At 50.7% G+C, this 25,127-nt stretch overlaps 1 protein-coding gene across 6 annotated transcripts in view; it reads right to left on the reverse strand.

Annotated features, from left to right (window-relative positions):
• CCDC13 (coiled-coil domain containing 13) overlaps nt 1-24,002 on the reverse strand; it is a 36,369-nt gene extending 12,367 nt beyond the window's left edge. Inside the window, exons 1-11 of one of the 6 annotated variants that reach the window (XM_043886715.1) lie at nt 23,353-24,002; nt 19,420-19,568; nt 15,852-15,994; nt 14,175-14,264; nt 9,483-9,599; nt 8,176-8,280; nt 5,602-5,760; nt 4,797-4,973; nt 3,723-3,929; nt 2,000-2,139; nt 1,426-1,509 (exon numbers count right to left, since the gene is read on the reverse strand). In XM_043886715.1, the coding sequence (XP_043742650.1) occupies nt 1,426-1,509; nt 2,000-2,139; nt 3,723-3,929; nt 4,797-4,973; nt 5,602-5,760; nt 8,176-8,280; nt 9,483-9,599; nt 14,175-14,264; nt 15,852-15,994; nt 19,420-19,568; nt 23,353-23,573 (1,592 nt within the window). In that variant the 5' untranslated portion in view covers nt 23,574-24,002. Of the gene's footprint in view, nt 1-1,425; nt 1,510-1,999; nt 2,140-3,722; nt 3,972-4,796; nt 4,974-5,601; nt 5,761-8,175; nt 8,281-9,482; nt 9,600-9,733; nt 10,107-14,174; nt 14,265-15,851; nt 15,995-19,419; nt 19,569-23,352 lie in introns of those variants that run through there. The other 5 variants (XM_043886710.1, XM_043886711.1, XM_043886712.1 and 2 more) reach the window with 5 other exon arrangements.
• Between the last annotated feature and the right edge of the window lie 1,125 nt (nt 24,003-25,127).

Consider the following 25,127-nt stretch of genomic DNA (forward strand, 5'->3'; position numbering starts at 1 on the left):
GAGATGGGCTTCAAGGATTGCAGGCTCCTCCCTGTTCTGGTTCCTAAGTATACGCTAAGGTTTTGCCACTCAGTGTGGTCTCTGAATCAGCGAGCTTGCTGGAAATGCAGGATCCCATTTCCAGCAGGATCCTACCTGCGGAGTCAGAACCTGCTGTAACCTGGCAGATCCTCAGTTGATTCGTGTGCACAGTAAGTTAGGAAAACCTACTTTAGTCACCTCTGTGATCTCACATGTGGGAGGAGGGAGTTATCCCCTCACTCCACCTGCCTCCTAGGCACTGCATCTGAGCCAGCACGCTAGCCCTGATAGACACGCTCTCTGGGGTCACTCCTACTCGATGAACATCTGTCCTGTCCCTGATGGGAGGGAACTGTGAGCTCTATGAGGGCAGGACTCACATGTGGTTGGCTTTAGTAAATATGTGTGTCTTGTGGAAGACACAAGCTTAAGAACCAGCAGTCTGGCCAGCCCGGGGCACATTGGCTCCTGCAACCCTTTGGAGTGCAGAGGTCATGGCCACATAAGCCTGGAAGGGACCTTGGGGTCATCTTGTCTATCCTCCTGCTCTCACTACTATGATAACCTCAGAGCGACAGAGCCTCTGTTCTCCCTGTGCTGTGAGGAGGGTGCGACATGGGCCCCTGAGGCTCTGAGTCAGACCCCTCTCCCCTGTGCCCTTGTGGCCCCAGGCTGATGGAGAGGGCATCTGCAGGGCTGGCCTCAGCTCTTGGTGCCTGTGCCGCCAGATGTCAGGCCGGAAGCACCCCCAGACACTTGCTGGGGGACAGCAGCCCCAGGGAGGACTGATCTGCTGAGAGCCACACAGCAAGGCGAACGTGAGACAGAGGCCCTTGAGAGGCCCCAACCGGAACCTGAGCTGACCTGCCCGGGGAGCGGGGGCAGGAGCTGACAGCAGGAGCATGGCTCCAGTGGACAGTACACAGGACAGTGAGGCCGGACAAGGCGGCCCTTTGTCCGTGAGCTGGCAGGAGGAACAAAGGGCCCATTTGAGTGCTACGGCTTGATTCTATCAACAAAGAGCGGGCCAGAGAGCAGAGGGGATATCAGTGGCTTAAAGTGGGACCGTGTGACGTGAAATTCTCCCCCTAGAGACGGACTCTCAATGGGCAAGAGGAGGCAAGGGAAGGTGCTGGGCTCCAGGCCCTGGAAGGTTCCTGGTGTGAACTCTGGTAGCAGAAAGAACACTAGGCCAGGACTCCTATTCTGAAGCCACTTGCCCTTTCACCTTAGATAAGGCCCTGGATCTCCCTGACCCTCCATGTCCCTATGGATCCTGGGAAGAGTCCCCAGACTTGGCCTGGCCCCAGTTTCCCATCCTTGTAATGGGATGGTAACACCGGCTCAGTGATCAAGGATGGGAAGTCCTGTGAGGGTGTGGTGCTGAGAGGGCTGGGCTCCTACCTGGGTGAGGCCCCATGAGGACTGGGCAGGGAAGGCCATGTGAGAGAAGATTCCACCAGTGTGTGGCCCAGGCTGGTCACGGAGCTGTGCGAAGACAGAATGGGCTCATCACCACGGGCAGGCAGGCTGGGCCCGGCTCTGAAGGGAGCAGGCGCCAGCAGGGACCTGGGAGTGGAGGGGGCAGTGCTGGCCCTTACAGCCACTCTGTGGATTTGCTGCCCTCCTTTCCAGAACTCTAGCTTGCTTAAAAACAAGACAGAACCAGGGGACATTAGAGCCTCAAAGGGTCCAACATGGGTCTGTTTGAGAATCCTAGAGGCAGGTGAGAATTGAGGCCAGCTGGGAGCCAATTTTACAGAGAGCTGCAGCCAAACACTCTTGAGGTAATGGTATCTGGAACTCACTGGCCCCTTCATGCAGACACGAGGCTGACTGAAGGGGAGGCCCACGTATCAGAAAGACAACACCACAGACATCATAAAATTGCATCCATGGCTTCCCTCCCTTTCTTCTGAATAATGAAGATGCACTTTCCAACCCCCCCCACCACCCCCCCCCCACCATTTTTTCTTACCGGGAGGATCCAAGCCTGCCAGCATGATTGCCTGCGGAGGCTGGGGGCTTGGTCAGGCCAGGGTCATCGGGGAGCTTGGCCGAGGCCCGGCTGACCTCGGGTCCACTGGAGCCCTCCTCTACTCCTTTATTCCGAAGATACTGCAGGGAACAGACGTGGACTCCATCATCCGGGCCTTGGCTCAGAGGCCTGGAGAAGGCAGGAGGGGGCCTTGGCTTGATTTCAGGGCTTTCAGGGGATATGAAAGAGGCTTCTTTTCAGGAGTGCAGAGCGAGGCCTGTTGGGTGAAGGCACTGCTTGCATGATAATGACAGCTCATAATGCCTCTCTTCAGAAAGGGAGCTTTACAGCCAGAGGAGGGTGACCGGGCCAGGAAGCTGTTCCACATTCAGGTCCCAAGGGGAAGTGAGGGGGCAGGTCCACCTCTCCGGGTAGCCCCACCCACATGGGGGTGAACACCAGGTGTGACTTCAGGCCTTTTTCAGCTGGAGACACGAAGACGTTCCAAACACCTGAAGCCAAGATCAAGGGCCAGCAGCCTGGCCGGGAGGCTGGGCTTCTCAGGCCCCCACCTTCCCCATCCCTCCCTCTTCCAGATGGCTGGTGGGGCCAGTGGAAGGAGGAACGTTTGAGGACCCCCAACAGGAGGTCTGGCCACCATCAACAGTGGGACAGTTGGTGTGAGCCCCACCCACCCTGAGAAAACTTGCCATGTGCGCCCATTTGTCGGGTGGGTAGTGCTCGGCCCCCAACTGCTCGGTGTGACCTCTGAGGTGCAGGTCAGTCCTCTTTTCTGTGCCTGGAGCCAGGACAGCAGTGAGGTGGAGATACTGTGACCTCCAGGCCTCTGCTAAGGCAAAACATCCTCAGGAGCTTACGCGTTAGACAGGCATTTACTGAGCAACTACTGTGTGCTCAGTCCTGGGCCAGGCACCGAGGTACCACAGTCAGTGCCCCCTCAAGGAGAATTTGGGGGAGAAAACAGGAAAATGATCACACCGTGTGACAAAAGTTTGGCTTGGGCATGCACAGGAGTTAGGAGAGTACCCAGGAGGGGCTTGTAATACAGACTGGGAGCCCTGGAGCTTACTGGAGCAGCTCTGGACTAGTAAGATGTCAAAGCTGAGGGGGAGGGCAGGGAAGGCGTGTGCTTTGGGTATGTGCACAGGCCCAGAGTGGGGAGAAAGCAGGGCCATGGGGGAGCTCAGTGGCATCCACGTGGTCAGAGTGGTGGACGGCAGGCAGTGAAGAGAAGATGCAGGAGGGGTGGCAGCAGGAACCAGTCACCTGGTGCCCTGCAGACTGGATAAAGGAGTGTGCTTTGCTTCTGCCATCCTGCTGCCTGGAATGTGGATAAAAGTGCTGGCACTGTGGCCACCATCTTGGGTCATGAGGATGAAGGCCACAGCTGGGGAGGGAGAGGGTAAGCTGGCGGGAGCCTGGACCCTTGAGGACCAGGTGAGGCTGAGGGTGATGGGGAGCCACAGATAGGTTTTACAAGGAGCAGGGAGGCAATCAGATCTGTACTTTAGAGAGGAAAGGTGGGTGTAGCATGGGCCGGGGAGCCAGATGGCAGCAGGGAGCCAAAGCGGGGCCAGGTAGGAGATGGTGCAGCCCGAGGGAACACAGGTGGAGAGAAAAGGAAGTGGCTGAGGTTTCTCTGGGTAATGGGTGGACTTGCCCCGACTTGGGAGCCAGCAGGTTGAACCAGCACCCTGCTCACCTGCAGACTGAGCTGCCCGATCTCCAGCTCCAGCTGCCGCACCTTGGCCTCCCGCTCAGCCACCATGGCCCGCAGTTGGGCCACCAGGCTGCTGCTCCGCTGAGCCTCGCTGTTGAGCTGCTGGTCTAGGCGGTGCTGGGACACTCGCGTCTTCTCCTCCTGCAGACTCAGGCTGCTCAGAATCTCCTGGAGCTGCTTCAGCTGGTCCTGTGGCGCCGGGTGGGAGGGTGGGCGAGGGGAGCCACGACTCTCGATAGAGAAAGGCAAGAGAAGACCAGCAACCCACTCCTTCCCTGCTCCTCGGGAACCTAACAGTGGGACGCTAGTGTTCCCTTGAGAAGGAAGAGTACTTTGCCTGCCCTCATTCAACAAGGTTTTCCTGTCCTCAGCTTCCTTCTCCTTGAGGTCAGGGTTAAGGACATCCAAGGGGTTTCCAGGAGCCCCATCCAAGGAGATTTCACGATCAGATAAGTCTGGTTTGAATTCAGTTGTGTGGCCTTGGATGACTTAACCTAGCTGTGAAATTGGATTATGTGCTCCTAAGGGTTATCTTCCCTGGAAGAGGCAGTGGCAACCCACTCCAGTACTCTTGCCTGGGAAATCCCATGGACAAAGGAGCCTGGCAGGCTACCGTCCATGGGGTTGCAAAGAGTCGGACATGACTGGGGACTCACCATCATAAACCACACCCCGAGAGCCCAGAAGGGTGTGCTGTTCCTACCACACAGACAAGAATATGCACCGGCTCCCCTCAGTCATCCTTTCCATTCCTCCATGAACAATAACCCAGGGTGTAATCACATCTGCTCCCCCCCTCATCCTCTTCTTTCTCCTTTGGGGTCCACAGGCTCAGTGGCTCATGGCCAGCATTAACCTCTCACAGCAGGTCCTCTGCTGGCCCTCTGGCAGCCTCTATGCTGCTTCTGTGCCCAGGGCCAGGCTTTGGGGCTGGACCCAGCAGAGCAACGAGCTCCCGGGTTATGTGGGTGGCATGTTGGGGCACATGAGGACTCTGGGGGCTGGGACTGGGTCACAGGTCTTTGGGTGGGGTGGGGGCCCCAGAGGTGACTGTACCATGAGAGCGTCGATGAGCTCATCATCATGCCGGCCCTTCTCCACAAGGGTCCCCATCTGACTCCTGAGGGTCTTCACTTCACTCGACAGCACCTTGTTCCGGGACCTCATGCCCTCAAACTTCTTTTTCAGCTCTTCGAGCTCTCTCTGGAGGGCATCCCGCTCCGCCGCAAGTTTCTGTAATCAGAGTGGGCAGTCACAGGCTGCAGGGCTGAGTGGGGCCCTGGGTCATGGTTGAGCCTTCACTGCCATTCACTGATGAGGCCAGAGCAGAGAGGGGTTGCTAACCCATGGACTGTAGCCCGCCAGGCTCCTCTGTCCATGAGATTCTCCAGGCAAGAATGCTGGCGTGGGTTGCCATCTCCTCCTTCAGAGGATCTTCCTGACCCAGGGATCGAACCCACATCTCTGGCATCTCCTGTATTGGGAGGTGGGTTCTTTATCACTGAGCCACCTAGGAAGCCCCAGTGTGTCTTCTGAGGACCCTCAATCCCTTCCTGTGTGGTGAAAGAGAAAAGCCATGCTTCGGTGGACAACACTAAGGCTAAGGTTCAAACTGAGGTGTCTCACCCCATCAAGAGCTAGTTTCAGGCCCAGCATCTCCACAACGTCCATAATGGGGCCACCCTGATATTCATGAAATGGGCTTGGGGTGAGGAACCAGGCAGGTCTCTCAGGGTGGACCAACAGGCCATGAGGAACATGCACAGAGGTGACCCCGAACCTCAGAGCCTCTGAGTCTTCACAGACATGGTCGTGGTTTCCCGACCCCACACGCCCCTGACTTCCTGCTGGGCACACTCACCTCCCAGCCTTCCTGTTTTTCCCTCTCCAGGTTGCGGATCCGCAGCAGATTTTTCTCTTGGGCCGACAGCTTCCTTGGGTCAGGATAGACAGACAGCTCACTGGCTGTTTCTTCAGACTGGCTCCGGGTCTGTCCCAGCTGTTTCTCAAGCTCTCGAACCTGAAGGTGGTTCCACAACAGGTCTGTAGTCAGACTCGACCCCTCAGAGGGGCCACCCTATGATGTGATGGTTGTACGACCCCCCTGGACAGACAACACCACAGTTTCAGATGGATGTGGAGGCCGCTAGGAGAGGGACTGCGGTGGGGGAGGGATGGGAGGGGCCTGTGGCAGCATCCTGAGCAGAACAAGGGAAGACACCAGAGAGGCTTTGCTTGACAAAGAGAAACTTCAAAGTAAATGAGAAAAATCACCCTATCTGAGGCCAAGAAGCAGATGTGGAGCCCCGGGAACTTGGGAGGGAAAGGACAGCAGGTCTCAGTACCAGGAATAGCTAACAGACAGGCCACCTGAGCCTGGGGACGCTCCTCGGGAGGCCACGGGTTCCTGCAGGAGATGCTGCGAGGGAGGGCAGGGTGTGGAAGCTGGGAGACCAGCTCAGAGCCTCGCTGGCTGTGTGACTCTGCACAGATTACTTCTGTGAATCTCAGGTCCCTCGTCTGTTAAGGGGGTCTATGAATATACCCTGTATAATGTTATGAGAATTCAGTATCCCAACTTGTCTGAGCCTGGGAATCCCCAAGACGTTTCTTGGGGTGACAAATCTTGGGGCCCATTCCAGGGGAAGAACCCTGGGATCTTCATTTTAAACAGGTGCTATAGATGATTGTTAGGTTAGGCAACTTTGAGAAACCCCAAAATGGCCCAGGGGAAGCCCTCAGCACAGGGGAGGTGGAAGTCATCCTACAAAACAATGGCTTTATCACATTGAGTTTAATGTGGATAACCCCTAGGGCCCTTCTAACCCTGATTTCTGTGTCAACACAACATAAATGGTGTGACCCTGAAAGTGTTAGTCACTCAGTCATGTCCGACTCTTTGCGACCACGTGGACCGTAGCCCACCAGGCTCCTGTGTCCATGGCCAGGAGAAAAATTCACTGGGATCCCTGGTAAAGGGCTGCAGGATCAGCGCCCTCGCATGGCACTGTGTGGTAATTCCATTTAAGCGGTAAAGAACACTTGCTTTTAACCATTTATTTACATAGCTTTACAACACTAACAATAATAACTAAAGTGCTGAATGCTTATTATGGCCAGGCACTGTGCTGGGTGCTTCCCAAACGTTATTTTGTCTAACCCATAACAATCCTACAAAGAAGGTATTATCATCTCCATTTTACATGTGCGGAGACTGAGACGCAGAGAGATGAAGAGATTTGTTCAAAGACACCAAACATGTAGACCAATGACTGAGGCCAGACTCAAACTCAGGTCTCTGGAAGCTCAAGGCCACACACTGGTTGTTAATTACAGTTTTGTAGAGACCTCTTCATTTGGCTTCAAGGATCCCACAGGAGACCCTGAGGGCAAAAGCCACTGGAGAACCTGGGGTGAAGGCGAGCCTGCACGTGGCAAATAGTGGAAGTGGCCCACCCAATTGTGCGCCTCTTAGTTTCGTGGTCCAGCTAATCTCAGACAGCATTTCCTCCATGCCAGGCATGTGGTAAGCGATTTACACATGTGCACTCACTCAGTCCGCCCACAACCTTAGGGTAGATGCTGTCATTATCCATAGTACAAAGAGGAGGAAACTGAGACACAGAGGTGAAGCAGCTTGCCTGAGGCCACACAGTTGGTGAGTGGAGGGCTAATGTTTGCTGTTTTTTAAAAAATATATATTTATGTATTTGGTCATACTAGGTCTCAGTTGGTGCACATGTTAGTTGTGGGATGTGGGATCCAGTTCCCCGTTCAGGGATCAAACCCAGGCCCCCTGCGTTGGGAGCATGGAGTCTTAGCCATGGACCACCAGGGAGGCCCCAGAGAGCTAGGATTTGCATCCAAGCAGTCTGGCTGTGGAGCCCCCACTCCCACCCTCTTTGTTGCTGTTCAGTCACTCATTTGTGTCCGATTCTTTGCAACCCCATGGACTGTAGTATGCCAGGCTTCTCTGTCTTTCACCATTTCCCGGAGATGCTCCAAAATATTTAGAACATAAAAAGGGAGACAGGCCAAGTTTTTTTTTGGTGGGGGGTGGAGTGGGTAATTGAAACTTTCAAAAGCCTACAAGCATCTGGACAAAACTGGAAAAAGCCTACAAGTACAATACTCATGCAAATTTACATGAACTAGGGGGAAAAAAATTTGCCTGGAGTGAAATAAATCAAAGGCTCTGGCATTTGTTGAGCGCCAGTGCCTGGCATGTAGTGTTACATAAATGCTTGTTCATTAAATAACAAATGAAAATCAGGCTGGTTGGGAAGAATGTGAAACAACAGCCCTGCGAGTGCGCTCCGCAGAACCTAAAGGCCTTTTTTGGGTTCTGTGTCTCTTAATGTGGGTCATCGTGGGTCTTTCTAGGGCATCTCAAGCCTTACGTTCAGGGCCAGGAGGTGTCTGATGACTCACTCACCTTGCTCTGCAGGACGAGGATCTGTTGAGCCCGACCCCTCCAGGTCCCAGGCGAGGACAGGAGCTGCTGGATGTTCACATCTTCCCCAACCTCACTAGTCAAAACCTGAAAAAGGTGGGGCCGTCAGTATGACCCAAAGCACAGTATGTGCCCAGTGCTGGGTGCCTGGCGTTCCCGGAAGACCCGGCCTCCACCTGCACAACCACCCCCTCTCCAGCCTCCCCACCTCCCAGGCCAGTTGACCACACTGTACGAACAGCTCTCTCCCTGGGAAAGCAGTAAACCCACCTTTCCCAGCACTTCCCGGTGATGCTTAGAGCAGACAAGGAGCTGGTGACACTGCCCAGGTGGGGCGGCCTGCTCTTGACACATTCTGAGATGAGTGAATCACAAAGATGACCAAGACCTGCTTCCTAAATTTGTTTACCTGTCACCCTGAACTGAGATTGTTCTGGAGGTTACAGGGACGACCTCACCACAGGGCCTTGCCCTCTGTGCAAAGCCACAGACAAGGGGCCGTGTCTGAGTGCAGCAAGGCAGGGGCCTACCAAATGTCAGCTGGGGATGTTTGCTTCCAGAAGGGCCCAGATTTGTGGCTGTTACAGGGAGATGTTCAGGCTCAACCTCGAGGCTTTGAGGTAGAAACAGTACACCCCAGCTTGTGCCCTGGGCCCCTCTGTAGCCTGTCATGGAAACTGATCTAGCGTACCAAGTCTCTGGTGCTTGTTTCCACAATAGAACTCTGTTTTGGAAATCTTGGCTGGTCTGAGTGGTTCCAGCAGGGAAGACAAATGCCAGAGAATTCACTATGTAAATAAAAATAAATAATGAACCAGCTGGGCCTGCCTCCCAAGTCTGAGCATTTTCCTTTGAAAGGGGCCTTTAATCCACAAACAACCTTTCCATTTTCTAATATTAGAGACAGCAGAGGACAGGAGGTGGGTCTTGGTAGGCTTCCAAGTCCAAGGTGGCTTATTAAGGAGACACCCAGGGTCTGTTGGGGTACACATAGCACAGGGATGGTTTAAGGGACTTTCCAGGGTGGACAGCGCTGTCTTCCGTCCAGGGTTGGGTGGGCACCACAAGGGCCTCTGTGCAGGGACCTGCAGCGGCCAGCAATCCCCCTTACCAGATGGGTCTGTTTAAAGAGCTGGTGGAAGGAAGTTACTGGATCTGGAGTCTGACCCAGAACAAGCAGCATGATGCTCACGGGACCAAACTCCTGAATGGAAGCCATTGTCCAGCCATGCCCTTCCCAGCTCTAGTCCCAGCAATACAAGAGGACCTGAACTCTGGCCCGGAAGTACCTTCTGGGCCATCCGGAGCTCCTGCTTCACAGCCTGGATCTGGTTGCGGAGGTCACTCATCTTCAAGTTTGTGGCCGCCAGCCTGTCCTGCAAGACTTTCACCTCTGGGTTCTCCGGCTGGTTGGGAAAGACAGGAGGGAGAGAGGTCACTTGAAGCCTAAACAGTAATAATACTCACAGTCTCCGTTTCTCCAGGTGTGTGCAGGTACCACGCTAAGGCTCAACAAGAGGAACCCATCTCATCCTCATACCCGCTGTGAGGTAGGTCCTGTCGTCAGCCCATCGTGGATGCAGAGCAGAGGCTGGTGGAAGGTGAGCCCCTTGGCTTGAGGGACCTCAAGGGGAGTAGGGATGTGGATCCTGGCAGCCCAACTTTGGGGGCTGAGCCCTGTGCTCAAGTGTGGCACCCCACACGTGTGGACACCTGTGGTTGACCACAGCCCGGGAGCATCTGGAAGAGGCTGTTCGCCACCTCCCAGGCACTCACAGACTGTGGGCTCTCTGCTGTGTGCAGAGACTGGCATCACAGCAAATCCGCCCTCACTCAGGATGAAGAGGAAATGGGTTTATTTATAGAAGCCTGCCCTAGCTTGGCAGCAGGGCCACAACCATTCTAACTCAGGGCCTCCCTCTCCTAGAATCGTCAGACTGGGCCTTGGGCTCCCTTTCCTGGCAGTACGTTCACTAAATAGAAATAAGGACCCAGGGCTTCCCTGGTGGCTCACTGGTAAAGAATTTGCCTGCCAATGCAGGAGACACGGGTTTGATCCCTTATCTGGGAAGACCTCACATGCGGCAGAACAAGTGTGCCCATGTGCCACAGGTACTAAGCCTGTGCTCGAGAGCCCAAGAGCTGCAACTCCTGAGCCCACGTGCTGCAACTACTGAAACCTGTGCGCCCTAGTGCTCTGCAACAAGAAAAGCCACCCAATGAGAAGCCTGCACACCGCAACTAGAGAAAAGCCCAAAACTCGGCACAGCCAAAAACAAATAAATGAATGAATAACATTATTTTTTGAAAAAAGAAATCAGGACCCAGTTTAATCCCCCAGTGCTCCATTTCTGTGGCATAAAGAATTGCAGGAACCATGAAAACTCTGCCTGTTGGAGTTCTTAGCAGTGTCTTTTTTTTTTTTTTTAATAATATTTCATGTAAACTATTTGGATGAAATTTTTCTCAAAATGGCGAGCTAATGTGCTCCGCATTTCTGGCTTCAATAGAAGTTCCTGAGGCTCACAGAACTTTGGCATTAAAGGGACTCCAGGGCCAGCCCATTCAAACCCTTTCCATAGGTGATGAAAATAAGTTCCTGAGAAGGGAAATACATGCCCTCCCAGGCACACAGCTGGCTGAGGTGACAGCAGTAGGATTAGAAGCCTGGTCCTTCCCTTGCACCAACTGATTCTCCCAGTTTAAGCTGGGACTGATGCCTTTGCATAGTGGCAACAGGTACACTGGTTGGTGGGCTGAGGGTCCCACTAGGCAGTGACACTGAGACCATCTGCTCCTGTCCCAAGACATCAGGTGGCTTAAACTTCTGGGAAACAGGGTGGATACCACAGTGGCTTGCTGAATTTTTCTTAGTAGGCACAGATTAAAACCTCCAGGGAATGTTGGTGAGAGATAGACCCCAGGAGACTGGGGGTGGGGAGCCCCATGGACCCCAGAGGTTCTGGGCATCCCCTGTGAAAACCACTGATCAGAGCAACTAGACCTGCACACACAGCCAGGAAAGCCTGGACTCACGGGGTCTCCTCACCTAGGAAATGCCTGCGTCCTCACAGCGCCACCATGAGGCTGAATAGAGTAACCAGTGTGAGCAGAATTTGCAACCTGAGAACTTAGGCAAAACACAAGGGCATCTTTTTATTTTTTTTAATCTAATTTTTTGTCTGTCCCTCCCCCGTCTGGCTGTCTGCCATCCCTTCCCACTGCTGTTGGGGGCCTGTCTGCCTCCTGCTAAGGTGCTGCTTTGAATCTGCCCTGGGTTAGGAAGCAGCAGCCCCTGCCTGACAACCCCCCTCCCGCCCTGTCCCCCAGGCTCTGGTGGGTGGTGGTGCAGAAACTGAGAGAACTTGAGAGCATAAGGGCACAGAAAGGCCACTCAGACTGCATCTCAGTCTGGAGCCCAGGCAGCCACACACCTCTCCAAGCCTCATTTTCTCGTCTGTGAAATGGGGGCATCTTATACCAGCCCCGGGGGTACCTGTGAGTGTTGATGGGATAATGCATGTGCTCCTTGGGGCAGATTCTGACAGACGGTGATGCCCAGGGGGCATAACTTGACTTGGGTCAGCAGCTGGCAAAGGTGGCTGAGGGTTAGATGGTGTTGTGGTGAGGGCATCACCCCATCTGCTCTGTCAGGCTCCACACCTCACCCCCAACCCGGGAAGCTGTGCCAACCCCACCTCTTTGGCATTTCAGAGCTGTTTCTGCCCAGAGTGAGATACCACAGGCTTTCTGGGGGTCTTGGCTTTTTCCCCTGAGGGAATACCTGAAATGGTGTCTAGGGGAGCAGACAGTGCCAAGGCCACACACAACAACAGCTTCACGAGGCCCCATGCAGAGAGGGCGTTCAGCTTCACTCTGGAATGCACTTGGAGTTCTGGGCCCAGACGGGGGTGAGCCCGAAGGCTATGGAGCCTGGCCCAGGCCTGGGTTGACCTGAACAGTCTAATGAAAGGGACATGGCTATTGTTCTCGCTCTCATCAGAAGAGGCTGGGGAAGACGTGTGTCCTGAGGAGTGGAGACTGCAGTCCATCAGAAACCTCCCAGGCTCCCTGCTGCCAGAGAACAAAGTTGGAGCTCCTGCTCCACCTACTGTCAAGGCTTCCTTCCGCAGGTGACCCCACCCCTTGTTTGTTCCCCTTTGTTATGTTCCCCTTTCCCTCCTCATGGGCCCTGGGCTGCAGCCAAATGTTGTCTAACTGATGCCCAGCTAACAGACAGAATAGGAACAGTGACACTTTCCTGCTCTGAGCTTGCGCTGCTTCTGCTGGAAGGGCCACCCCTACCTTCCTACTCCAGCAAGGCCACCTCAGGAAGCCCTTGCCCATCCCACCTCCTGGCCTCGGGTGGAGTGCGTTCCCTCTGTGAACTCCGAGCCAGGGGGCTCTCCCTGAGGGCCCTGTCCCTGCTCCTTCCTTCAATATGCCTACTCATCTCCCCTATTGAGCCCCCTTGTGGACAGTGGGCTGGTCTTTGATTCTCTGTGTTACAGAAAATCCCATCAGGCTCAACAAGTGACTGAATGAGCAGTTTCCCACCCAGCACAGTCCCAGTCAGAGATGGGGACGTACATGGGGCAGCTTAGCAGCATCCCCCAGAGCTGGGCAGAGCGCTGAATGACACCCAGTCTGGCCCCCATTGAGGGCAGAGCCCCTCCACTGCCTCCCTAGCAATGAGACAGGTCTACACAAGACTAGCCTTCAAGAGATATGTCGCCCTGTACATGGAGGGGCCCATCACTGTACACCGAGGAGAGGACTGAATTCTCCTTGAGACAGGCATGATGTGGCTTGACCCTGAGTCATAGACAACAGGGACGATTGGGTGGAAAGGGGGGCACTGAACTGGGAGTACTGAGGCTTAGATTCCGTTTCACCAACTCATTTGGCTGAAGAAAACAATGGGGGGATTTCCTTGGCTGTCCAGTGATTAGAACTTGGTGCTCTCACTGCTGGGGCCCCAGGTTCAATCTCTGGTCAGGGAACTAAGATCCATAAACCATGTGGTGCAGTCAAAAAAAACAAGAACAAAAAAAAAAACTGTGGGGAGGCCTCCTGGGATGTTCTTGAGTGTGTGCTCAGTTGCTCAGTCATGTCTGGCTCTTTGTGACCCCATGGACTGTAACCCATCAAGCTCCTCTGTCCATGGGGATTCTCCAGGCAAGAATACTGGAGTGGGTTGCCATGCTCCTCCTCCAGGGGATCTTCCCAACCCAGGGACTGAACCCTCATCTCCTCTGTCTCCTACATTGGCAGGCAGATCCTTTACCACTGAGCCACCTAGGAAGCCTGTTCTTGAGACTCTGAGCTATTTATTGTCTGGCTTGGGTTCGGTGCCCCTCACCAGTAGCCCACTGGGTCAGACTGCCTTCCTTCATGGAATTGTAATTCCCATTTCCTGGGTTTCATGGAGGCTCACTGGTTTAGTAAAAACTGGAATCTTGGAAACAGCCCCCATTCCCAGTAATCACTTTTACTCTGTAGATTTGGAGTTCCACCAAGGGAAGACTTACCACAATATGGATTGCCTCCCTCTGAAACCAGGGTTCCATTGAGGAAGAGTGAGCTCCCTGTCGCTGGGGTAAGGTAGAGGCTGGATGTCTCCCAGTGAGAAGGCTGTAACAGAGATCCTTCATGGCTGGGCTGAGAGCGGGAGGCCAGCTGGACCAGGCCTTCCCTCCTGATCCTGAAATTCTAGAATTCCAGGGTCCTCAGGCCCCTCCTAACCTCCCTCTCTGGGAACTAAATCAGTTAGACCCTCAGTAGCCTTCACTGGGGCATTCCTGGCCTCAGACGGTAGACTCGGTCACTGTGCCCTGATGGCTACTCTGAGGATGCTGCTGCAGTAGCAGCACTGGCTCAGCAGCGGGGTGGAGGTGGACCCCCGAGAGAGACACCTGCGCCCCCATGGAAGAGGGGAGCCCAGGCCTCACACACTCCCCAGCACAGAAGAGAATTCATACCAAGACTTTGTCTCCCATCTGGGTCCTCGGTGGCTTGGCTCCTGCGTCAGTGGGTCCCTTGGCTGGCAGCCTGGCCTGCGTCATCTGCAGCTGAAAAAGCAAACCTGGCACTTAATATTTGATTCTACTCAGTGGTTGTGGCACCTTGAGTGAAGGCCTCTGGTGCTGCCGTCAGATGTGTAGTCACTGATCTCAGTAGCCTGTCTCTTCAGCTCACTTTAAGGCCCATTAATGGAAGAACTGTCTTTTACAAGCCATTCTGCGATGGGAAAGGGTTTAATTGATTGTTTGCCCCATTCCCAAGTCACGGAATGGAGCAGTCCTAGGATTCATGAACAGCTTAATAAATAATGATTCTGCAGCCATGATCTGCATCTAATAACAGCCTGGGAGACAGAGAGAAAAGGAATTACAGACTTCACCTTACACTCAAGGAAACAAGGTCAGAGACTCTAAGAAACCTGCCTGACAGGCTTGTGGGCTGGCCAAGACCGCCGCTATATACAGACAGTCAACCAACCCTTTAAGGGCTTCCCAGTTGTCCTTCACACCAAGACCACCCCTGTCTGACACGGCTGGGCATGACCCGCCCTCCCACCTCTTTGACCTCACCTTGCTCCACGCTCGGTCACACTGGCCCTCTTTCAGGCCTTTATCCATATTTAGGTCCTCTGCCCCTGCTGGGTCCCCTGTCTGGAGGCCCCAGCCTCAATCCTCCGAGTCTAGCCCCTTTTCATCCTCCAGGGACCCACTATGCATGCTACCTCCTCGAAGGGGCCTTTGCTGCTGGTCTGACTCCAGGAGGAAAAGAATAGGACTATTTTGCGCCTCACAGTCTCCCCAGGGCCTGGCACAGAGCCTGAGATGGTTCTCAAAAAAAATTTGTTATAGAATAAAGAGGTTCTAATGCAATGCCAAGTATAATGCCTGAGGAGGGTTTTGGAGAACAACAGAACTGGATTTGAAGTCTGGCACCACCACATGCTGTGTGACTTGAGAAAGCCTCTTAACCTCTGCCAGCCTCAGCTCCTCCAGCCACAGGAGGAGAAGCTATGCACGTAGGTTCATTCCAGCTCTGGAGGGACCATGAGCCGCTGGGGCTGTGCCCTCGCTCAGCTGGAGGCGTTTATGATCAGCTGTGAGAGGGTAGGGGCAGCAGAGAGGGAAGGTGGACAAACATGGGACAGACTGATGGAATGTTCCTGGTTCTAGCTTCAAGTTAGCCAGAATCCCTGATAATGTATCTAACAACATCTTTTTGGTGCTAACTACCTGCTAGGTACTGTTCTAAGCATTTTACAACATTAAGTCATTTAATCCTCAGAAAACCTTGAGGTGAGCGCCATTATCACTGCCATGTGACTGGTGGAGGAAATTGAGGCACAGAGAGACTGTAACTGGCTCAAAGTCACAATGCAAGTTGGTGGTGGAGCTGACATTCACACCTGGGTGGTCAGGCTCCAGGCTCGCATCCTCTCCAGTGTGCTGGGTTACCTCTCCAGGCCTGCTTCCTCCTTGCTTCCCAACACTCCCCTCTCAGGATATGACAGACTGAGGGACTCAGGGCAAACACTGGCCCAAAGTCCTTGCGAAGGACCCAAGGCATCTAAGTGTGTTCCCTCTCTGGAGGAGTGGTGTGGGGTGTGAGGAGCCCACGGCGCACCTGAGATTCCTCACCTCCTGCTCCAGTTCCTGGATGCGGTTGCTCAGCTGCCGCACCCTGGTCTTCGCACCCTCGGACTCTGCCATCAGCACCCGGTTCTTTTTGGACAGCTCGACGATTTTGGTGGCAATCACATCCCCAGCCACACCAGCTGTCCCTAAAATGAAGGGAAACGGTGAGGTCCATTAAAAACACAGGCCTGCATGTTGAACAAGCTTGCTGCTGCTGACCTGGGCCAGGCAGTGACTGGGGAAACTAGGAGTAGCCCTCGGCCACCTCATGTCGAAGAGGATGATGACACGTAAGGAGAAAGAACCTGGGGAAGGAAACAAAACCTAGAAGTGCAGATGGTCCAGTGGTGAGTTTTCTGGTTATGTTTCCCTCCCAGGACTCAAAAGCATTACAAATCCTGGAACTAGACATCAGAAAGCGGTCAAAGTGATCTGCCCTCTCTCGTCCAAAGGGCAGGCAGTGGGCTCAGAGCGAATGGGGGAAATCCTTTTCTTTTGCTTATTCTTTCCCAACTCTGTCTCCAGACAAGCCCCACTATTTTTTAAAATAATTTTATTTATTTTTGACTGTGCTGGGTCTTCATTATTGCAGCAAGCAGGGGCTACTCTCTAGTTGCGATTCACAGGCTTCTCAGTGTGATGGCTTCTCTTGCTGCAGAGCATGGGCTCGAGGATGCACAGGCTTCAGTAGTTGCAACAGCTCTGCTCAGCAGTTGTGGCTCTTGGGCTGTAGAGCATAGGCTCAGTAGTTGTGGTGCATGGGCTTAATTGCTCTGAGGCATGTGGGATCTTCCCAGATCAGGGATTGAACTGGCGTCTCCTGTACTGGCAGGTGGAATCTTTACCACTGAACCACCAGGGAAGCCCAAGCCCCACTCTTGAAGCCGCCATCCCCATGATGATAGGGGCAGCAGTAAATGGGCAAGCACAGAAATGCTAAAATATCTGGGTAAATAGAATATTTTATATCGTCAAGTTCTTTAAAATGTGTATTAATATAATTCAGTTCAGTTCAATCACTCAGTCATGTCTGACTCTTTGCAACCCCATGGATGGCAGCATGCCAGGCCTCCCTGTCCATCTCCAACTCCTGGACTTAACTCAAACTCAGGTCCACAGAGTCAGTGATGCCATCCAACCATCTCATCCTCTGTTGTCCCCTTCTCCTCCCACCTTCAATCTTTCCCAGCATCAGGGTCTTTTCAAATGAGTCAGTTCTTCACATCAGGTGTCCAAAGTATTAGAATTTCAGCTTCAATATCAGTCCTTCCAATGAATATTCAGGACTGATTTCCTTCAGGATGGACTGTTGGATCTTCTTGCAGTCCAAGGGACTCTCAAGAGTCTTCTCCAACACCACAGTTCAAAAGCATCAATTCTTTGGTGCTCAGCTTTCTTTATAGTCCAACTCTCACATCCATACATGACTACTGGAAAAACCATAGCTTTGACTAGACGGATCTTTGTTGGCAAAGTAATTTCTCTGCTTTTTAATATGCTGTCTAGGTTAGTCATAACTTTTCTTCCAAGGAGCAAGCATCTTTTAATTTCATGGCTGCAGTCACCATCTGCAGTGAAAAATAAAGTCTGTCACTGTTTCTGCTGTTTCCCCATCTATTTGCCATGAAGTGATGGGACCAGATGCCATGATCTTAGTTTTCTGAATGTTGAGTTTTAAGTCAACTTTTTCACTCTCCTCTTTCACTTTCATAAAGAGGCTCTTTAGTTCTTCTTTGCTTTCTGCCATAAGGGTGGTGTTATCTGCATATCTGAGGTTATTGATATTTCTTCTGACAGTCTTGGTTCCAGCTTGTGCTTCATCCAGCCCAGCATTTCTCATGATGTACTCTGCATATAAGTTAAACAAGCTGGGTGACAATATACAGCCTTGACATACTCCTTTCCTTATTTGGAACAAGTCTTTTGTCCCATGTCCAGTTCTAACTGTTGCTTCCTGATCTGCATACAGATTTCTCAAGAGGCAGGTCAGGTGGTCTGGTATTCTCAACTCTTTCAGAATTTTCCACAGTTTGTTGTGATCCACACAAAGGCTTTGGCATAGTCAATAAAGCAGAAGTAGATGTTTTTCTGGAACTCTCTTGCTGTTTTGATGATCCAACAGATGTTGGCAATTTGATCTCTGGTTCCTCTGCCTTTTCTAAATCCAACATCTGGAAGTTCACGGTTCACGTATAATGGTTGAAAGAAAATATGATAGGATTCTCTGATGAGATTTCCAACATACACAGATACAATACTTAAGAGTTGTACTGTAAGGGGGAGGGTAAAGCGGTCCATATGGTGGTAAAATTTCTTCATCCCACTTGAGTGGTAAAATAATACTTCTAAGTAGGCCATGAAAAGTTGTGTGTTGTAAGCACTAGCGCAATCATTAAAGAATTGTACAAAGAAATGGAAAAACTAAAGCAAACATGAAAAATCCAGCCAAAGGAAACCCAGTTTATCAGCTGTCAGCAGCCTGGTTTAAAAACATGAACTGAGCCTGTCAGACTTTCCTCTTCAAAACATGAAGACATCTCCTCTCCCCTTGGAGCCTCTCAGCCTTGAGAGACAGCCTTGCAAAAGCTGCCCCTTTGCATCTGAAACCCAAGCCAGGTTAGGTGTTGCCTTCTCTTCAGTATAGCTTTATTTTAGACAGAAAAGGCCAAAGAATGGAGGGAGGCGTAAGAGTTTTTAAGATACCAAATTCTCCTTGCATTTTAATTCAGCACTGGTCCTCTGGGTGCACCTACTCTTAAGGGCATTTACTAGCAAAGGCAGAGTGGATGCTCCGGCAGATGCCAGGTGAGGCATGTTGCCCTCTGTGATTGGTGACACTGACTTTGTACTTTCTTAGTCAGCCACCTGGGAATTGCTCAATGCATGGAGCAGAGGAAACCAGGGCCAAAGTCTCCACCACATCTGTTAGAACAAGGTCTAGCTTAGAACCACAGAGTCAGTGGTCATGTCCAGTCCATACCACAGGGCTAACATACCCAAGGTCCCTAACAGGCCCATGGGGTCAAGGTCTCAAGCAGCAGAGCCAGGGTCCAAGTCAGACTTGAAGGGACAAGGTCCACTCTAGATGCCGCTGGATTCTAGGAAATCCCCCGGGAACAGCCAAATTCCCTGTCTTATCTACCCTTCTGGCCCAGTAACAGTAAGAGGTATAGAGTAAATGCCTATTTCTGCTGGGGCTTTTCTCACGTCCATGTTTGAGCCAGAGCATCGAGATAGAATGGATGCCATCAGCCCACCGAACATGCAGCAAATGCCACGGAGAACTGTCATGAGTCCCAGCGATTCACCCACACTGCCTGGAATGCCTGCCCTCTGCCTCTGATGTTCTCGTGCTCCCGGTTCCTGGCATGCTGGCCCACCCTGCCTGCTCCATTCCTCTCCCCATCCCTCATTTCTGGAACTCGGGACAAGCTTGATTACAGCTGACCCTTGCACTCTCTCTTCACACTTGCCCTCCGGAACTTGTTTGTCTGCCCCGTAGGCTCCATGGTAGCTGGGCCAGCCGACCTGGACGTCAGGGTAGGAGCTGTCATGATAGTGGTGCAGTTACCTGTAAAGGCAAATCTGTCTTCTTCTATTTTCTTCTTGAGATGTTTGATTTCAAAGTCCCTCTCCTTCAGCAACTTATATAATCGCCCGTTCTCATCCACTGTTTCCCGGAGTTGATCCCGAAGCTGTTCGATCTCATCTTCAAGCACCCTGCAAGGGAAAGGCAGAATCACAGGCGGCTCAGGCCTCCGTGGCCCAGGTTTGTTGTCCCTGGCTGGGTACTGGGTGGTGACTAGAACTGTTCTGTATAAAACAGGAAGGAGAAATTAAGGGGAATCTCAATGAGCAGATTTTTAGCATACTATTCTCAAAATAGTGATCAAGGACATGCACATAAGTGAAAGGAGCAACAAGCTTTGAATGCTGTGGTTTATTAGGGGTTCAACAGAGCTACGTAAAACCCTGCCCAGAGAATTCATACACCTTCCCAGCATCTATGGGACATGCATAAAAATGTATTGTAGGCTTCAAAGGCAATCTTATCAAACTCCAAATAATGAGCATCATGCAGACCATTTTCTTTAATATTAATTGTCTAAAATCAGAAATCAATACTAAAAAAGGGCAAAAATTCAGAAAAGAACTCCAAAGTTGTCATATGCTTGGAACTAAACTTACACATACACACACGCTGGTAAGTTATTTATGGGTTAAGAAGAAATCATAATGTGTATTATGAAGCATTTAGAATGAATTGACTGTAGAAGCAATATATCTGAGAGCTTGTGAACAGCAGCTAAAGTGATACTTAGAAGGAAATTTATAGTCTTAATTTTTTAAAGATTTTTTGATGCGGACCATTTTTTAAAGTCTTTATTGAATTTGTTACAATATTGCTTCTTTTTTTATAATTTAAAATTATTTATTTTAAAATTTTTGGCTGCACTGGGTCTTGGTTGCTGCATGCAGGCTTTCTTCTAGTGGTGGTACATGGGCTTAGTTGTCCCACAGTATGTGGGATCTTCCTGGACCAGGGATTGAATCGGTGTCCCCTGCATTGAAAGCTGATTCTTAACCCACTGGACCACAAGGAAAGCCCTGCTTCTCTTTTTTGTTTTGGTTTTTTGGCCCCGAGGCATGTGGATCTTAGCTTTCCAACAGGAATCTGCAGCCCTTGCACTGGAAGGCAAAGCCTCAACCAATGGACCACCAGGGAAGGCCCTCTAGTTTTACTTGCATATTGGATCATAGAAAAAGTAAGAGAATGCCAGAAAAACATCTGCTTCTGCTTCATAGACTATGCTAAAGCCTTTGACTGTGTGGATCACAACAAACTGTGGAAAAGTTCTTAAAGAGGTGGGAATACCAGACCATCTTACCTGCCTCCTGAGAAACCTTATGCAGGTCAAGAAGCAATAGTTAGAACCGGATATGGAACAATGGACTGGTTCAAAATTGGGAAAGGAGTAGGTCAAGGCTTATTTAACTTCTATGCTTATATTCACCCTGCTTATTTAACTTCTGTGCAGAGTACATTATGCGAAATGCTGGACTGGATGAAGCCCAACCTGGAATCAAGATTGCTGGGAGAAATATCTATAACCTCAGATATGCAGATGACACCACCCTTATGGCAGAAAGCAAAGAGGAACTAAAGAACCTCTTGATGATGGTGAAAAAGGAGAGTGAAAAAGCTGACTTAAAACTCAACATTCAAAAAACAAAGATCCTGGCATCCAGTCCCATCACTTCATGGCAAATACATGGGGAAACTATGGAAACAGTGAGAGGCTTTATTTTTGGGGGCTCCAAAATCACTGTGGACAGTGACTGCAGCCATGAAATTAAAAGACGCTTGCTCCCTGAAAGAAAAGCTGTGACAAACCTTGACAGCATATTAAAAGCAGAGACTTTACTTTGCCAACAAAGATCCGTCTAGTCAAAGCAATGGTTTTTCCAGTAGTCATGTATGGATGTAAGAGTTGGACTGTAAAGAAATCTGAGTGCTGAAGAAATGATGCTTTTGAACTGTGGTATTAGAGAAGACTCTTCAGATCAAGTCCCTTGGACTGCAAGGAGATCAAACCGGTCAATCCTAAAGGAAACCAACCCTGAATATTCATTGGAAGGACTGAGGCTAAAGCGGAAGCTCTAACACTTTGGCCACCTGATGTGAAGAACTGACTTATTAGAAAAGACCCTACTGCTGGGAAAGATTGAAGGCAGGAGGAGAAGAGGACCACAAAGGACAAGATGGTTGGAGAGCATCACTGACTAAATGGACATGAGTTTGAGCAAGATGGAGCATCTGGGAGATGGTGAAGGACAGGGAAACCTGGTGTACTGCAGTCCACGGGGTCACAAAGAGTTGGACGTGACTGAGTGACTGAACAACAATTAGAAGACCAAAGAGGACTGTCTAAGCCTTAAGCTGAGGCCAGGGCTCTGGGTCTCAGGTTAACCCAACAGGAAATCAGAATAGGCGACTGGTATTGTATGTTTTACATTGTCTTGCAACACTTTTTTCAGAACTTTAAAACATGAGAAATGTGTGATTGATGGGTCTGTGATCGTTTCCATCATTAGGCATGAAGCCTGCTCCATAGAGGCAGTTGCTCAGGAAGTAAATAAGTTATAGAAATTATGCATGTGTGTCTGCTCAGTTGCTTCACTTGTGTCCAACTCTTTGCAACCTATGGACTGTAGCCCGCCAGGCCCCTCTGTCCATGGGATTCTCCAGGCAAGAATACTGGAGTGGGTTGCCATGCCCACCTCCCGGGATCTTCCCGACCCAGGGATTGAACCTGCATCTCTTATGTCTCCTACATTGGCAAGCTGGTTCTTTACCATTAGTGCCAATTGGGAAGCTCAAAGGTAACAGTAATTATTGTTGTTTTGTTTAGTTGCTAAGTCATGTCCAATTTTCTTGTGACCCCATGGACTGTAGCCTACCAGGCTCCTCTGTCCACAGCATTTCCCATGCAAGATACTGGACTGGGTTGCCATTTCCTTCTCCAGAGGGTCTTCCCGCCCCAGGAGTCAAACCTGGATCTCTTGCATTGCAGGCAGATTCTTTACCACTGAGCCACGTGGGAAGCTCAACTAATTATTAGATAACGGCTATTATTAATAATATCGTTGGATACCAACAGCTCAAGTATCCACAAATTCCACTTTCTCCGACTTGGGGAAAGATCATTTGGAAATTGGTCTGGGGTTAACTTAGATCTAATATTTAGGAGCCCTATGAATTTTTTCAATTATTGATATCTTAATTTTTTCTAATTAGCATTTTTCAGTAGATCATTGTGAAAACTGAGAAACCATGAAAAGTAGAATTGTAGATGGAGAAAATAGATTCTAGGTGAAACCAGAAGCAAAGAGATAGCTCAACAACTGTGCTTTTTTTTTTTTTTAGCAAAATGGCTAGCAAACTTTTGTATCAATGGAGACTTCTGCTTCTAATAGCCTATATAAATCACTGCATCTGTAGGATACCATCAAATTTAGAGCAAAATGAGAAGATTTTGGACTCTTCAACTTTTTCACCAACTAGATAAAAGCAAGGAACCCATCAAGTGCTTCTTTATGAGAGGTAGGTTTATGTGTCCTTATGTGTCAGGAAAGGGAAGTTGGGGCAGAACAGTCTCAGGTGAGGTTTGGAGCAGTGATCATCTGTGAGATATCAGAGCCAGCCAACTGGCTCCTCAAAAACCAATTTTTTCTTAATAAACTACACCTTGATGGGTTTCAAAATTTTCCATTTGGCTTCACATGGTTTTTGAATAAATTTCATGCCAAGTTATGTCTATATGCCCACAGACCCTCTATCAGATGCAAGAGTCTTCAGTAACAATCTCTATGTCAAAACCTCTTGAGTCTCAGTTGATAAACATACATCTAGCCAACTGGACTGTCGAACTGTCTGCAGTCATTCTCCCCTTCTTCCCTACTTCCCTGCAGTGCCCCTGGGAGAGTCCAAGCTTACATTTACCTCTGCTCAAAGCTGGTTTTCGAGTTCTGCTCCCCAGCTTGGAGGACGCTGAGGCCATCAGACATCTCCAGGGGCTCTCTTTGGTCATCACCTCTGCTTTGGAGGCTCAGTTCTTTTTCCTTCCGTTTCTCCATCTGCTTCTGTAACCTTTTGTGCTGCATCTCTTGCATGGCTCTAAACTGGAGCCTCAAGGTGTCCTGTGAGCCTTCATCCTCTGTCATCTTGCCCTCGGAGTAGGAAAAGGAGCCTGAGCTGAAGCAAACTCTACGAAGTGCTTCTTTTTAAAGAGTGCTCAACTCGTAGTAAGCCCTGTTTACAACTCCCCAAACCTGGAGTTTCCTGCTTAGCTTTGCAGGTGTCCATGTGGAAGCTTGGAAGACCCACCCTCACTTCAGATCCCCTGAAAGCAACAGCTGAACTGTACTGAGCGTCACCGCCCCACCCCACCCCCGACACACCCTTCCATCCCTGACTGTGCCATCAGGATACTCTCCCCATTACTCAGAGTCAACAGTTGATTCCTTCCTATCCCTGTAAGCAGTGGCTGTCAACTCTAGCTGAACATTAGAATCTCCTAGGAGCTTCTAAAATATAACAATGCTGTGGCACATCCCTGGACCAATTAAATATCAATTCCTAGGAATGGGGCTCAGATATCATTCCTGTTTTTTTGCTTTTTTTTTTTTTAAATATTTATTTGGCTGTAGCAGGTCTTAGTTGCAGCATACAGGATCTTTAGTTGTGGCATATGGGATCTACTTCCCTGATTAGGGATCGAACCCGAGCCCCCTGCATTGGGAGCGCGGAGTCCTAACCACTGGACCACCAGGGAAGTCCCTAATTACTGCTTTTAGTTGAGGTATAATTTTTAAATTGAATTATAATTTACATGAGTAAAGTGAGTGTACAGCTCAATAAATCTTTACACAGGTATACACCCTGGCTCCGGCCAGGCCTCCTGGCGGCTATTTGCTCCCTTGACTCCAGCCGGAACCATTCTGTAGTTTTCCCTGCACTTACAGTGTTTGCTCCGCTGCTCCCCATCTCTAGCTGCAGAAGCTCCGTCGCCTCTTCAGACGCTGTCCTGCGCTGTCCTGGCAACCGTCACCAGGGAAACCAGCCACGACGCCGCGTGACGTCATCATGCGTCTACGGCGGCCAAGAGGGCGCCGGGAGCTCGGAAAGGGACGGAGGTGCGGACTACCTGGGTTTAGTAGGTAAGTCAGCCATTGCGGAGGGGTAGTGGAACGGGGCGTCTTGCGTCTTGAGACTTTGAAGTTGAGCTAGTGGTCCGCTTCTAGAACGTGTTTTAAAAGTTTTGTGGGCCAAACGTTCTACGCAGAGATGCGCATCCCGCAGTCCTGCTGGAAAAAGGTAAAGGGAACGATCCCACCATGAAATTTAACGTAGCCTTTCAGAATCTCTTTGGAAAATATAGAACAGTGTCGGGAAAAGGTTATTTTGTGCCAGTGAGTGTAAAAGGCAAGGCACGAAATAGTAACTGCTAAATAAATGTAGTTATGTTTTTAAAACTAGGACCAGAGGGACTTCCCTGGCAGTCCAGTGGTTAGGGCTCTGCGCGTCCACTTCAGGGGGCGCGAGTTCGATCCCTGGCCTGGGAATAAGATCCCGCCTGGCGCGGCCAAAACAAAACAAAAACTAGGAAGGGAGCATGACTGGGGAGGAATGCAAAGAAATATTAAAGTTAAAAATGGTTGTATTCGAGTGCTGGAATTGCAGTGGTGTGTTTTTATTTTTGCACTTTAGAGGATTTA

The sequence above is a fragment of the Cervus elaphus genome, chromosome 24 (genome assembly GCF_910594005.1).
Source record: "Cervus elaphus chromosome 24, mCerEla1.1, whole genome shotgun sequence".
Classification (NCBI taxonomy): Eukaryota; Metazoa; Chordata; class Mammalia; order Artiodactyla; family Cervidae; genus Cervus; species Cervus elaphus.